The sequence below is a fragment of the Scylla paramamosain genome, chromosome 26, assembly GCF_035594125.1.
Source record: "Scylla paramamosain isolate STU-SP2022 chromosome 26, ASM3559412v1, whole genome shotgun sequence".
Lineage (NCBI taxonomy): Eukaryota > Metazoa > Arthropoda > Malacostraca > Decapoda > Portunidae > Scylla > Scylla paramamosain.
In genome coordinates this window covers 19558707-19575494 of record NC_087176.1, presented here as the reverse complement: position 1 = coordinate 19575494, position 16788 = coordinate 19558707, and the positions used below count along the sequence as shown (strand labels likewise).

The window sequence follows — 16788 nt, the reverse complement described above, 5'->3', positions numbered from 1 at the left end:
TACCAAACAGTTGCTGTTTGGCCTTCCTTTATATTCCTTTATATTCCTTTATTTATATTCTTCCTCCTCCTCCTCCTCCTCATTCTCCTTCTCTTTTTTTTTTTTTTCTACTCTTACAGTTCTTTATATTCATCCTCTTATTCCTTCTCCTCCCCTTTTTTCACCTCCTCCTTCTCTTCTTCCTCCTCCTTTTCCTCCTCCTCCTCCTTTTTCTCCTCCTCCTCCTCCTCCTCCTCCTCCTCCTCCTCCTCCTCCTCCTCCTCCTCCTATTTCTCCTATTTTCTTCTGTGTGCACAACTTGATATTATCTACCTTGATTTCTAGAAAGCTTTCGACACTGTTCCCCATAGGAGACTCATCAGTAAAGTAAAAGCTCACGGCATTGCTGGAAACACCCTGAAACGGCTGAGAGACTGGCTCTCTGACAGAAAACAGCGTGTTGTGATTAATGGAAAAGAGTCAGAGTGGCATAAGGTAAATAGCGGCGTTCCTCAAGGCTCTGTATTAGGACCAGTACTCTTTATAATGTACATAAATGATATTGATGAAGGGATAAACTGCAAAATAAGTATATTTGCACACGACACCAAAATAACAAGTAGAGTAACGTCTGTCACAATGGCAGGAACTGCAGTGTGACCTCAATAAACTAACAAGCTGGGCAGAAAAATGGCAGATGAGATTTAATATAGAAAAGTGCAAAGTTCTACATATCGGAAGCAACAATGTTCAGGCGAGATATGTAATGAATAACATGCCACTGTCAAGTGTTGATAAAGAAAAAGATCTTGGTGTCGTTGTGTCAAACGACCTAAAGCCGAATCAACACTGTACAGAAACAGTAAAGACGGCAAATAAATTAGTAGGGTTCATTGGAAGAACCTTTGAATTTAAATCAGAAAAGGTTTTACTTGCCTTATATAACTCACTGGTGCGCCCTCATCTAGAATACTGTGTACAGTTCTGGTCCCCATACTACAAAAAAAGACATTGAAAAACTAGAAAAGATACAGCGCAGAGTCACAAAGATGATTCCAAGATTGCGCAATAAGCCGTATGAAGAACGACTGGAAGAACTAAACCTATTTAGTTTAACAAAGCGCAGGATAAGAGGAGACCTAATTGGAGTGTTAAAAATTTTCAAAGGATATAGTAACATTGATGCACATAAATATTTTACCATTGATCATTCTAACCTAACAAGAAATAATGGACTCAAGATTATATCCAAACGTTTTAAATCCCACAAGGCAAAACATTTTTTCTTTAATCGTATAGTAAATATATGGAATAAACTTCCTGCAGAAATTGTGAACAGCAATACTATTGAATCATTCAAAAATAAAATAGACAAATATTTAAAAGCAAATCCCCAACAAGCTCTCTTCTTGTTCGAATAATTACTAAATTTATAAATAAACTCTTATTCTACAGACACCAGTTTTAATATAACTTGTATTAACTTTCAGATAGGCGTATAGAGTTCACCGTAGGGTGAATAGTAGAACTTTCTTTCATCCTTTCCTATGAAAATTTCCATGTCAGTTTTTCCATACTGCATGATACTTTTCCCAACTATTTCCATGCCAGCGCAAGCTGGAGGGAGTGGTGGGTGGGGAGGAGCCTTCTGCTATGCTGTCCTGTCTCTCTTCCCTGTAGCTAATTAGAAGTAGTTACCAAACAGCCTTGCAAGGACCAAAAGGTCTGTTGCTGTTTGGCTTTCCTTTGTATTCCTTTGTATTCCTCCCGCTTCCTCTTACTCTTTGCCTTGTCATCGTCTCCATCACCACCTTTATCATCATCACCACCACCACCACCACCACCACCAGCACCGTCACCACCACCACCGTCACCCTCAGCACCACCATCACCATCACCATCACTAACACGTTCACCATCATCACCAGCCTTAGGACAGTTATACCCTTGCATGTGTGCACAAGCAAATGGATGTTTTGACCACATTTAAACAAAGTGCATATTTGTAACTTTTTTCCCTAGTGCGGCATATTTCTGAGTTGTTAGGTGTTTATGAAGAGTATTCTATATGTAATAGTATTTTCAATTATAATTTCTTGTAAGTGTCATAATGAGTAATTGAAAGACATGTTTTGAACAGGATCAGGCTACACACTTGATAAGCGGCAGTCCTACACTCGGTTAATGCGGTGTAAGGAGGTGTATTACTACTTTGTACACCAAAAACTTGTCTGCCTCTTTTCTTTTCATGTCAGCCACGACTTTTACAAAAAAGTAAGTCTTTGTGGTAAATCACTGCAGAAAACTCATGTTATTATCAATTCCACTAAGCTAAAAGTATTAGCCTATTATTATTAATCATACCTTTGTTAGGAAATGAGTGCTTGTTTCAGTGCTTATTTTACCTTTTTCAGGTGCATGTTTGCATGCAGATTTACCTCATTCTGAGTGCATGTTATCCTAAGCCTAATCATCACCACTACCATCACCCCCACCATCATAATCACCGCCACCACCACCACCACCCCCACCATCATAATCACCGCCACCACCACCACCACCACCACCACCATCATCATCACTATCGTCATCACTATCATCATCTTCACCGTCCTGACAGTCACGGTCACATTCTGTGCTACAGACAAAGGTAACAAACATTCCAGAGGGTTATTTCACCACAGTTGTAGTTGTTAGTGAATGGTTAGGCTTTACTTCAGTTTTGTTGATGGTGACAACAATAATGCATTAATGACTGTTGTGATGGTGGCAGTGATGGTCATGACAATGTTAATTGTAGTAATTATGATAATACTTGTGAAAAGAATGACTGTGATAATGATAACGGTGTGTGTGTGTGTGTGTGTGTGTGTGTGTGTGTGTGTGTGTGCAGGTACTAACTAACTAAACAAACAAACAAACACACACACAGACAGACCCACCTGGGCATGGCACGCAGCAAGGAGTCACAGAGAGTGGCTTGGTCTGGATGCCTGTATTGGTGGTGCAGGGACAGATCAATGTATTTGTGGTGTTCAAAGATGAGCCCCTGCACGTCTGATTCCTTCCTGCTTAGCTGTATCCGTACCACCTTGGAGGGGATGAGGGGGAGGAGGGCCCTGGCACTGGTGATGGTGCTGTCTGTTATTATTACCATCTCCCTCTTATCACTTGTAATGTGTCTGACAACACAATCCAAGGCAGTCCTGTTCACCTCAGTGTCCTCCAGCATGGACAGCCAATCATCACACCTTTCCACACCAGTCTCCGCCAGCAAGTCCACCACCTCCTGTGTGTGTAGAGTTACCAGGATTAGTACCACCACCACCACCAACACCAACACCACCTCCCGTGTGTGTAGAGTTACTAGGATTAGTACCACCACCACCACCACCACCACCACCACCTGTGTGTGTAGAGTTACTAGGATTAGTACCACCGCCACCACCACCACCACCACCACCACCACCACCACCTCCTGAGTGTGTAGAGTTACTAGGATTAGTACCACATCCACCACCACCACCACCATCACCACCTCCTATGTGTGTAGAGTTACTAGGATTAGTACCACCACCACCACCACCACCACCACCACCTCCTGTGTGTGTAGAGTTACTAGGATTAGTATCACCACCACCACCACCACCACCACCACCACCACTACCACCACCACCTTCACCACCACCACCACCACCACCACTACCACCACCTTCACCTCCTGTGCGTGTAGTCACTACAATAATTTCTTGTATTTTTTTTTTTGCTAATGACTAGTAAGGATCAAAATTGAGGTTGACAGTGGTGCAGGTTCCCCTGAGACAGCTATGGAAGGATCAAATATGAGGAAAAGAGGATAAATAGTCAACTTACTTGTATGGCTGCAGCACAAAGTGGTGTGTTAGGGTGGCAGAGGAGACCTGCCACGTGCAGCAGCAGGTTCCTCAAGTTCCGGAGCTGTTCTGGCGGCGGGTCGTGAAGCATGCGTCGTATGTTTGCTGAGTGTGAGTCCTCCACCAGCTTGTGGACGATTGCTGATGCACCGTAGAATTCCTGTAGGCTCTTGTGTGGGGCTGCATACTTCTGATGATGCCCCAGCCTGTCACTCGTGTCTTGAAGACTGAAAAACGCTGGGATGACTTCCTTGCTGGGTAATCCTTTTCCAAAGCAGCAACAGATCAGCTTCTGCTCTTCCTGTTTTGACAGAGTGAGTCGGTCTTGAAGAAGAGCTTGCAATGATGTGTCGTATATATCTTGTAGAACCATAGAAATGAGCACCTCGCGGGTCTTTATGTCTTGTGGATGACCTGTGAGTCTGGCCTGCAGTTTTTGTATGCACCAGTCTCGTATGGTGACGTACAGGCTGGTCTGGGTGGTGGTGATCTTGATGTTGTCTACATTGAAATAAAACAACCATGCAATAAAATGCAGGTTCAAGGGCAGGCCGAGGTAATCCTTCCAGCCAATGTGTTTCATGAGGTACTCAAGCCTCTCAGGGTCTTTGACCCCCTTGTCTGGGAAGCTGTTGTAATGCTTCATGACAAAATGAATTCTTTGTTCATGGCTAACACTTCTCATCTCCATGTCCCACACCTCATAACCATCAGGTACTTTGGCCAAGAAGTCTTGCACTGTTTCGGGCCGCGATGTGCAGACGAGTGTGAAGTCTGGCGAGTATTTCGATATGTTGATGATGTCCTTCACAAGGCTGTGTGATGGAGTGCCTGGCGACAGTTCGTCCAGGCCGTCAATCAGGAAGAGAACCTTGCATTGTTGTAGGAGGGGGATGAGGTGTTCGTCCATCACAGCAAAGTGGTTTGGGAGGATCACTTTGAGGAAGTTCTGGAGAGATGGGCCTTCATCATCGCGGCACAAGACACGCACCACGATGTCGTACTCGTCCAGGTGTTTGATGGTGCAGGCGCAGGGCTCTTGAAGCCACTCTGAGACAAGGAAGGTGAGCAGGGTCGTTTTGCCGCTTCCTGCCACGCCCCTGATCAGGATGAGCTGTGGCTTGGCGTCGTGCGTGGGCGGCGTGGCCGATGAGGATGTGGACGGCTGTGGATTCTGTCCCGCGCGGCGCGTCACCGTCAGCACGTCGCAAGTGTCGATGTCTCGCCTCTGTTGGAGGTGTCCTCTTCCTTCCACGAGGGACATCTTGCAGAAAATGTCCTGGATGTGATGTAGGTGTTTTGGTGAGTTGGTAAGGAAGGACAGAGGATCAAAGGTTTGCACGCGATCATAGAATGCTTTGAGGTGGGTCTGACTCATGCTTATGAATAATTGACACATGTTACTTAATTTATATCTTAAAATTGCTTCCTCTAATCCCATATTTCTGAAGGTATCAGTGACCTGCCGGGCGTTGTCCTGCACGGGTGTCACCTCTGCGTCAGGAATGCAGTATTTGGTCTTGGCTGCGGCGAGGACTCGGATAAAGAGGTGTTCTAACTCGTTGACTTTGTGCTGGTACTCTGCCTCGCTGAAATCTTTCACTTCATGAAAGAGTTCATTCCGCTCATCCTTGATTTTCGTTACCAATCCTTCCAGGGTGTTCTGATTCCGCCATTCGGGATCGCCATCTCTCGCCACGCCTTGGCACGTCAGCTTTATTGTTTTGTGCAATAAACTTACATCAAAGTTGTCCCATAGAGGGAAGCGTTGTGCTTGGCGGCGGTCGGTGTTGCTCAGTGCTGCTTTCTTTTGTTTGTTATTCATCCTGCCATAGTTGGCTGTCGAGCCTTGAGGGAGGTTATCAAGGTAGTCAGTGAGGGACTGGCCCGGCGGCGTGGCGGGGGCGTTCAGCGCGCCGCGCTTCAACACAAAGGTCAAGACGTCCTTGCCTGCGTTCTCCATGAGACAGATAAGCTTAATGCGATGGACATGTACTGTTGGAGCGGCGGCCATGGTGGAGGGCTTGGGACGACAGTTCCTCTCGCCAGCAGCCTGCAAAGAAATTTCCCGAGTGAGGAGCATAGCAGGACAAGACAAGCATTTGACAAGACAACACGAGGCAAGACTTGACGGTGTGTGTGTGTGTGTGTGTGTGTGTGTGTGTGTGTGTGTGCAAGTAAGTAAGTAAGTAAGTAAGTAAGTAATTAAGTAAATAAGCAGGTAAGCAAACCTGCATTGGTGAGCACAATACAAAGTATTTTAAGGTGTACATACAATACACAGTCAGTGAGCCGAGGCTCTCTGACAGTGTATTGTACAGTAGAGCAGAGGGCAGGAGTGCAAACAAATTATAATGTACAACAACATAATGAACTGTACTGTACAGCGACAGTACCTCGCCGCTACAGAAAAGATAAACACTAATACAAGTGTCTCACACTAACTTAAATAATAATACAATAATGATGGTAATAACAATAACAACAAGGATAGTGATAACAACAACAACAACAACAACAACAACAGCAACAACAACAACAACAATAAAAATACCAATTACAATATTATTAGTAACAGAAATAATAGTAACTATAGCATTAATAAACATAATTAATAACTAATACTGGTAACTAGAGCAATAACAATAACAATAAACAACAACAACAACAACAACAGCAATAACATCAATTTAATAATAATAATAATAATAATAATAATAATAATAATAATAATAATAAAAGTAATAATGATAGCAACAACAAATGCGATGATTGCAATAAATAGCATCAAAATCACAGCTTTTGTTGATGAAGTGGTTAATTTTTAACCTGTTGTTTGTTTGAACCTTTTATCAGTTGTAAGAAGAACTTTGTCTATCAAGAGGCAAACTGTTCACAACAGTTTTGGTCCAACTTCTCACACTGTGAATAATATTGTTGTCAGTAACGCACAAATAAGGTTAACGTTGTTACTTCTCGTGTGAGAAACATTTTCTGCCAATTTGAATATTGCATTATGTCCAAGATTTTGATGTATTAATAATAATGTGAAGTACTTATGAATGAAGGGAAACCTGCAAATACTGAAGGCTGAGAAAGCTTTGGATGCAGACTCAAACCTCTTTACGGAAAATGTACAGCGAAGAATTTTATTTTGCCGTCCTGTTGCTTTGGTTAAAAAGACGGCCATGTAGATGCCCATGTAGGAAGGCAGTGCATGAGATGTGGGCAGCGAGAAGTACACTGCGTGTCACTCACTGTTTCAGTTGTTACATTACCCACAATTCTTTTTAAAATGCCAGCTGTTTGAGAGACATTTAAACGTGTGTGTGTGTGTGTGTGTGTGTGTGTGTGTGTGTGTGTGTGTGTGTGTGTGTGTGTGTGTGTGTGTGTGTGCGCGCGCGCGCGCGTGCGTGCGTGTGTGCGTGCGTGCGTGGACCGTATGCTTTTTTCGCAATGATTTCTTTGGCGGAAAAGATGCCCACCAGTACACAGTGGAGTGGTCTCCCCTCGTTTCACAGGATGTGGAATCAAGCTTGAAAAGACTCCTCGATAAAGTACATGACATGTTCAATATTTGCCTTCCTATTAAGTATATAGATGTTTCACACAAAAGGCTCCAAAACCCACCCATTTCTCAAACGGTAATCAACTCGACAAAACCCAAAAATCAATTCTACAGAGAGCTTCCGGAACCTGAAGCTCCGCCCTCTGTTCCGGTGAGGATATAGACAGGCGGACAGATTTGGATGTCAAAACCTTTCAAGATCTAACTCCCCTCGTGACTTCTGGCATCTAGCCAAAAATATCTCCAATAACTTTGCTTCTTCTTCTTTCCCTCCTCTATTTCAACCAGATGGCACCACTGCTATCACATCTATTTCTAAAGCTGAACTCTTTGCTCAGACCTTTGCTAAAAACTCTACCTTGGACGATTCTGGGCTTGTTCCTCCCTCTCCTCCATCCTCTGACTACTTCATGCCACGTATTAAAATTCTTCGCAATGATGTTTTCCATGCCCTTGCTGGCCTAAACCCTCGGAAGGCTTATGGACCTGATGGGGTTCCTCCTATTGTTCTCTGAAACTGTGCCTTCGTGCTTGCACCTTGCTTAGTCAAACTCTTTCAGCTCTGTCTGTCAACATCTACCTTTCCTTCTTGTTGCAAGTTTGCCTACATTCAACCTGTTCCTAAAAAGGGTGACCGTTCTAATCCCTCAAACTACCGTCCTATTGCTTTAATTTCCTGCCTATCTAAAGTTTTTGAATCTATCCTCAACAGGAAAATTCTTAAACATCTATCACTTCACAACCTTCTATCTGATCGCCAGTATGGGTTCCGTCAAGGCCACTCTACTGGTGATCTTCTGGCTTTCCTTACTGAGTCTTGGTCATCCTCTTTTAGAGATTTTGGTGAAACTTTTGCTGTTGCCTTGGACATATCAAAAGCTTTTGATAGAGTCTGGCACAAAGCTTTGATTTCCAAACTACCTTCCTACGGCTTCTATCCTTCTCTCTGTAACTTCATCTTAAGTTTCCTTTCTGACCGTTCTATTGTTGCTGTGGTAGACGGTCACTGTTCTTCTCCTAAATCTATTAACAGTGGTGTTCCTCAGGGTTCTGTCCTGTCACCCACTCTCTTCTTATTACTCATTAATGATCTTCTAAACCAAACTTCTTGTCCTTTCCACTCCTATGCTGATGATACCAGCCTGCACTTTTCCACGTCTTTTCATAGACGTCCAGCCCTTCAGGAGGTTAACATATCACGCAGGGAAGCCACAGAACGCTTGACTTCTGATTTTCTCAAATTTCTGATTGGGGCAGAGCAAACTTGGTATTGTTCAATGCCTCAAAAGCTCAACTCCTCCATCTATCAACTCGACACAACCTTCCAGACAACTATCCCCTCTTCTTCAATGACACTTAACTGTCCCCCTCTTCTACATTGAACATCCTCGGTCTGTCCTTTACTTATAATCTGAACTGGAAACTTTACATCTCATCTCTAGCTAAAACAGCTTCTATCAAGTTAGGTGTTTTGAGACGTCTCTGTCAATTTTTCTCACCCCCCCCCCACAGCTGCTAACTCTGTACAAGGGACTTATCCGTCCATGTATGGAGTATGCTTCACATGTCTGGGGGGGTTCCACTCATACTGCTCTTCTAGACAGGGTGGAATCAAAAGCTTTTCGTCTCATCGACTCCTCTCCTCTAACTGACTGCCAGCCTCTCTCTCACCGCCGCAATGTTGCATATCTAGCTGTCTTTTACCGCTATTTTCATGCGAACTGCTCTTGTAATCTTGCTAACTGCATGCCTCCCCTCCTTCCGTGGCCTCGCTGCACAAGACTTTTTTCTTTCTCTCACCCCTATTCTGTCCACCTCTCTAACACAAGAGTTAACCAGTATTCTCAATCATTCATCCCTTTCTCTGGTAAACTCTGCAACTCCCTGACTTCTTCTGTATTTCCACCTTCCTATGACTTGAATTCCTTCAATAAGGAGGTTTCAAGACACTTATTCATCAATTTTTGACCACTGCTTTGCCCCTTTTACGGGACTGGCATTTCAGTGGGCATATTTTTTTATTGGATTTTTGTTGCCCTTGGCCAGTGTCACTCCTACATAAAAAAAAAAAGACATACAGAGAGACAGACAGACAGACAGTCAGACAGACAGGTAGATAGACAGATTGTGTCCAGTCTTTGTGGTATATAGTCTTGCCTCGTTAGTGGGTAATTTTCTACTCTCTGAGTGTGTGCAATAGAAAACACAGTGAAAACAATTACCAGGAAAGAAAAGAGTAAGTGTACTTACCTCAAGAGTGCAGGTGTGTACACTCCGGGAGACGGGAGGAAGGAAGGCGCGAGGCGGGAGGTGCCTGTGGGGAGAGACACACTGTGCTTCATGCTCTTACATTTATACTCCACAAGCATAAGTCTGTACCTGTGTACATCTATTTATCTGTATCTATCTGTATAAACAGAGAGAGAGAGAGAGAGAGAGAGAGAGAGAGAGAGAGAGAGAGAGAGAGTCATCCTAAAATATACTCACAGTTTGACTCGCTATAATTCACTGAATGCTTTATTTATTTATTTATTTTTTTCAGAAGCAGTTGGCCAAAATAATAATGGCAGAAGTAAGACTAAACTTTGAAGAAAGAACATGTCATAAAGTGTTACTGGAGGCACGAAAATGTCAAAGAAATGCAAAGACAATTCAGAAGACACTTTGACAGAGATCCACCAGGGATCCACATCACAGCTAAGTTTGTACCAGATGGAACTGTTCACGACCTTCATTAGCATGCCTGTTTAGTAGTAATAGTAGTAGTAGTAGTAGTAGTAGTAGTAGTAGTACTAGTAGTGGTAGAGGTAGTATTCACGATTTATCATTACTACTACTACTACTACTACTACTACTACTACCCCTACTACTACTACTACTACTACTACTACTACTACTACTACTACCTCTACTGCTGCAGCTACTACTATGTGAATATTAATATTAATACCTTAAGAATTATTCCAAAAACAGCTGCAGTAGTGGTAGTATTTATATTAGTAATAGTAGTAGTAGTAATAGTAGTAATAATAGTAGTAGTAGTAGTTCTTCTTGTTATATTGTTACTATGATTGCTATCAGTAATATCACACACACACACACACACACACACACAGTAGTAGTAGTAGTAGTAGTAGTAGTAGTAGTAGTAGTAGTAGTAGTAGTAATAGTAGTAGTAAGAGTAGAAGCAATAGTAATTAAAAAAATTTAGTATAATCTAATTATTTTTTTTTATTTATTTGTTTTATTTTATTTACTTTATTTTTTTATTTATTTATTTTATTTTATTTTTTTTTTTGGATATGAGTGTGTTCGTTGGTTGAACAAGTCCCTGTATATTAAGTAGACCTTTGTGTATCACTCAAGTACCGAACGGCCTGGAAACACTGAGCCAAAGGGACGCCGCTCAGTCTGCAGCCAGTGTGGCGGCGTATCTTGTGTGGTGCGAGTGTGTATCGTATTGTGTTCCTCCTCAAAGACTTAGTGGTGGTCAAGATAACCAGGATTGGCCAAGCCCTCCCCGAAGTGTGCTACCAGTAGTGTACCAGGTGTGTTGAGTAGCCGCCGAGTGTACAGCCACACGCGTGTTGTGTACATGTGCATGTAGTGTACAGAAAGACCTGCTGGTGTTTTGTTAGTCCCATCATGACCTTGCCCGGGAAACTACACTTGCCACCTTCTCAGACAGACGCCATCTTGTTGCGTCAGTCCGAGACGCCTCCTTCCCCCGCCACCTCTCTCCCCACCACCCGCCAGCCACTCCTTCCCACTTCCGCCAACATCAGCTTCTGGCCGCCCAATAGCCAGCAGCCCCTTCACGGCCACTACCTGCCAGCACGCCTTCCTGCCCTTATCCCCTCCCACTACTTTGCTCTCTTACCCTCAACCCACTCCTTCCTAAACCCCATTCGCCACCCACTCCTGCCAGGCCCCTACCAGGAACCCACTCCTCGCTCCCCACCTGCCAGCCGCCCTTTCCCGCCCCCCACCCACGATCCACTCCTTCTGGCCTCCACCTGCCTCACGCTCCTTTCCCCTTTCCGCCATCCACACACGAGGTGCTCTCCTCGCCCCTTCCCTCCCACGAATGACGTCACAGACAGCGGTGACAGTGACTGGCTGGTGTGAACCGCACCTCACACTCGTTCTTCCTAAATGCTGCTACTACTACTACTACTACTACTACTACTGCTACTACTGCCGCTACTACTACTACTGCTACTATTACTACTACTACTACTACTACTACTACTACTACTACTACTACTACTACTACTACAATTCTGTTACTACTAATACTACTACTGCTGCTACTACCATTACTACTACTACTGCTGCTACTACTACTAGTACTACTACTACTACTACTACCACTACTACTACTACTACTACTACTACTACAATTACTATTGCTACTATGCTTACTTCTGTTACTGTTACTAATACTACTAATACTAAAACTCGTTCTACTTCTACTACTGCTACTAATACTAATATTAGCTCTACTACTACTACTACTACTACTACTACTACTACTACTACTACTACTACTACTACTACTACTACTACAATTACTACTGCTACTATGCTTACTTCTGTTACTGTTACTACTACTACTAATACTAATACTCCTACTTCTAATACTGCTACTAATACTAATATTAGCTCTACTATTACTACTACTACTACTACTACTACTACTACTACTACTACTACTATTATTACGATTACTGTTACTACTACTACTTCTACTAGTATTACCACGACTATTATTATTACGACTACTTTTAGTACTGTTATGAATACTACTACTATTACTACTACTACTATAATTACTATTCCGACTACTACTACTACTACTACTACTACTAGTTGTAGTACTACTACTACTACTACTACAACTACTACTTCCTTGCAACCCTCCGTGTCCGGTTTACCATCTTTCCTTGATTCATATTTTTTTTATTATTTTTATTGTTATTAGTGTGTGTGTATGTGTGTGTGTGTAGGATTACGGATAAAAATACTATTCATGGACAACGTAATTTATTCACGGAAATAACAAACAAAAAAATTTACAGTGCACTACTCTCTCTCTCTCTCTCTCTCTCTCTCTCTCTCTCTCTCTCTCTCTCTCTCTCTCTCTCTCTCTCTCTCTCTCTCTGCCTTTTGTCAGTCACTCAGCTGTTTTCAAGGTCGCTGGGCCTCGCTGCCCTCCTTGCTGGCTTGTATGATGCCACGTAGCATTTTACAGGAGTACTTTTAATCACCGCAGTAATGTTGTCGTGCAATGCTTGTCGGTAAATTTTGCGCTTTTTAATGCTACTTGTCTTGTTATAACACACACACACACAAACACACACACACACACACGGGAAGGACGTGTGACCTTAGGCGCTCTAGAGCAGACTCAACCAGCATGTTGGCCTTCCTGCCTTCCCCGCCCCCTATTGCTAGTGACCTCGGTTTTTTTTCAGTTTTCAACTCTTATTTTTTAGTTTTTGGCTCGCCCTAGTGGGATTATTGTACTTGTGAACACATTTAGCGAGTGCGTGTCGACACATAAAGGATAATGTGTGCTGCCGTGCAAATGTACGAACTCAACTACCTCCTGTGTCGAGTGCGAGGGTCCGGTCACCCGCCGCCCAACGTGACAGTTAGTTACTTTTACTGACCAAAGAAATTATTCATACAGTAAAGTGAAAGGTACAAAATTTTCCAGTGGTCCAAATAAAGAATCATACATTTACAAACAAAAATAACAACACTTTCACTCAAGTATTGTTTAAGAATTAGGCGATTCAAAGTAACCAGCATTAGCAAACACTTACTAGCAGTATTGCTATAACTAACACAAATACATATCTCAGCATAACGCCTAACACAATTTGACCAATATTAAAGGAATAGGTAGTTCTAATCAAGTATTGTTTTCTTTTTAGGTCCTATAACTATTCAACACTTCATACACGTACCTACACAAAACATTTACGTCTTCTGTTTCATTAAATAACTCGTCTAAATTTTGTTTGCTTATCATATATTTTTGCCTGAACTGTCTCGTCAGTACGCACTCCAGCAGTACATGTTGGTCAGTCTGTGTTGTCTGCCTGTCACATGGACACACGCGCAAGTCATAAGAACATAAGAACATAAGAAATAAGGGAAGCTGCAAGAAGCGACCAGGCTTACCTTGTCAAATGCTTTACTAAAGTCCAGATATAAGATATCATAACTATCACCATTATCTACTGCCTCGTACACCTTACTGTAAAAACTTAACAAGTTTGTCAGGCAAGACTTCCCCTTCGTGAAGCCATGCTGTGACTGATTTATCAAGTTATGTTTGTCTAAATGTTCCCTAATGTTCCTCGCTATTATTGACTCTGACATTTTACCTACAACTGAAGTTAAGCTGACAGGTCTATAATTAGACGCTAAAGTTTTATCTCCTTTCTTAAAGATGGGTACTACATTAGCCTGCCTCCACATTACTTGTACATCACTCGACTCCAGTGATTTCCTAAAGACAGAAACTAACGTCTCACTAATAATCTCTTTACATTCCTTAAGTACTCTGGGGTATATTTCATCAGGTCCTGGTGACTTGAACTTTTTTTTAGCCTATCTATCTCCTGTTCCACTATCTCCCTAGTTATGGAAATATCTGTCAGCTTCTCATTCTCATCTGCTCTAAACACCTGTTCACTATCTGGCATATCCTGCATGTTTTCCTGGGTGAAGACAGTTAAAAAATAATCATTCAGAAGTTTACTAATCTCTTCCCCAGAACTAACCAGCTCCCCATCTGCTGCCTTTAATGGACCTACAGTATCCTTATTCTTCGTCCTGTATACCTGATAAAATCCCTTTGGGTTCGTCTTCGCCTGGCTGGCTACCTTTAAGTCCCGCGAGATGCGACTCTAACGACCGGTCTCGATATTTAAGTCATGAGACATCAGTCGAATTCTAGTAAACGCCATACATGTGAAATCAGGGTCATTATGTCATCAGAATAAATATTATGGACACTAAGACTAGAATTCAATATTGATTTATATGTGTGATACTTTGTTGCGTCTTCTGGCTTATTGGTAATTAAATTAATTATTCTGTCAAGAGGATTTATATGATTATCATACTATATGGCACTCTGGATGAACTTATAACCAGGGGTGTTAGCTTCTCTGCATAAACTAAATACAACATGAAATGGTTCACTTCTGTCGAGTACAGACAGCTTCCTCTCCAAGAAACCTTTCCATCGGACACAGACGACACAGACAGTATGATAAACTGGCTTAATTCCCGATGACATAAGATTGAGCTTGTGTTATTTGTCACGCCCCGGAGACATTTCATAAGTTTATTGTACTGACTCGTGAGTGACACACAGCCGTCTGTCAGCCACGTCTCGTAGTTGTATGTCAGTTCAGCCAACATAGCCGCGTCAAACACAAGTCGCTTATAACACTGAGGCATATCGGGGTTCGAGGCACAAAATGTAGAAAATTTGTTAACGACTGACTGACAATTTGCCTCGTGTAGTGACACCATGTCCATCATACAACCGCTGTCGGTAAACGAGGCCCCTAAATACTTGTATCTGTCACAGTTCTTGATAACGTGTCCCTCGATCTTTAATGGAACTTTATCACAATGAGTGTTATTTCAAACAAAAAAATTAATTTTGTCCTCGTTAAGAACAATTCCATAATCATTGCAATAATCGATGACAACTCTGAGTTTCCTGATGCACATATCCCGAGATGTTGCGTGCAGTGCGCCCAAGAAGCTGTCAGTTGCTATTTGTTCCTTCAGCATACGAATCATCTGGTTAATGTAAATCACAAACATTAGACAGCTGGAAGGTGAGCCTTGCCTTACTACCACTGACGACTCCACAGTGGCACTCTTAAGCACGTTACGTGTGCACCGATACATAACATAAATTGCTTTTAACATCCTTCTTCCATATCCTATTGATTTTAAGTATTCTATCAGCCTGGACCTCGGTACTTTATCGTATGCTTTACGATAGTCTATAAATAATACATATAACTTCAGTTTCTTGTAATCACACAATAATCTCAGTGTTAATATCTGTTCTAGGCATCCTCTTCCCTCCATTGCTCCTGCTTGACAATTGTCCACATCCATCCACATTTTCAATCTATTCCTAATAAGTGTGTCATAGAGTTTATCTAGGGTGTCCATTATACTAACACCTCTGTAGTTATCACAAAGCATGCGATCATCACACTTAAATAATACAGTTAACTTACTATAGCACCAGGCTAGTGGGAAACACAAACTATCAAAAATTACATTAACAGTGTAAGAAAAAAACATCAACCAGTTCATAGGTAAGTTCATTAATAGGGCAGGACTTATTCCAACAAAACTTTTCTTTTTATTCATCCCTCTCATAGCTGTTTCCACCTCTATAAACGTGAAAGGATCATCCACAATGGGAATACTTGGTGCCTGCTCAGAGTTTACCTCTCCAACTTCCTACATCACTGGATTCAGTAATTCCTCAAAATGAATCTTAAATTGACTCTCAGTAGGCTGGGTACTGCCTTCATTACTATTAATTTCACCTTTCCAGTTAATTGCTTTCCAAATTTTTCCACACTCATTTTCCTCCATGACTTTTCCTTCTTAGGTCTACACTTCCCTCACACACGGCATTCGTCTTTTTACACTCCTTTGCTATTCCATTAACTTCCATGCAGCTTTCCTTAACCACGTCTGTTAAATCTGAAATAACCTCAATAGTCTTAATATTATGAGTGTTGTTCTAGTTTCTTAAGTCTCCCTCAAAATGGACGGCCAAGCTCTCGTTTTCGTTTACTGTCACATAGTCACGTTCCTATAATGTGCCAGTATTTCTTGCTGCTGTGTTTCTAGTCCTAAATAAGGGGCTTTAGCCAAGGAAAAGAACTTTAGTAATTTATGTTCATAAGGATTACATTTACTAAGTATAAGTTTATAAGTCAAAACTCATTGTGTGATAGTTTTTGTAGTTTTGTAAGAATGTACTGAGAAAGGAAGAATTAGAGCTGTTGACAAACATGATGGCGTCTCACGTAGCCCTAGAATCTTCTCCTATTTCCGAGTTCTGCACGATGGAGAAATAGACATTCTTCATTTTGGTTCCCAGACACGGGAAAGCAAGTACCTAAGTTCAAGATTTAGACAAGTTTGTGCAGTGACAACGAAATGGAGAAGCTTAAGAAGAAGAGAACGGCGTGTAGGGGCTGGGTGACAAGAACCTCACAAGCTCTCTCAGAGGTGCTAGCTCAGCCCACTCCCACCCTTAGTGAAATGGAGTACGCCATTCAA

The 16788-nt window shown here is 42.2% G+C and overlaps 1 protein-coding gene across 1 annotated transcript in view; it reads right to left on the bottom strand.

The window, feature by feature from the left end:
- Window positions 1–317: 317 nt before the first annotated feature.
- LOC135113786 (uncharacterized) overlaps window positions 318–16788 on the bottom strand; it is a 40917-nt gene continuing 24446 nt past the window's right edge. The window contains exons 3-6 of the mRNA XM_064029375.1: window positions 9691–9754; window positions 3853–5925; window positions 2922–3268; window positions 318–975 (exon numbers count right to left, since the gene is read on the bottom strand). Of these exons, the coding sequence (XP_063885445.1) occupies window positions 891–975; window positions 2922–3268; window positions 3853–5886 (2466 nt within the window). The 5' untranslated portion in view covers window positions 5887–5925; window positions 9691–9754 and the 3' untranslated portion in view covers window positions 318–890. The remainder of the gene's footprint in view (window positions 976–2921; window positions 3269–3852; window positions 5926–9690; window positions 9755–16788) is intronic.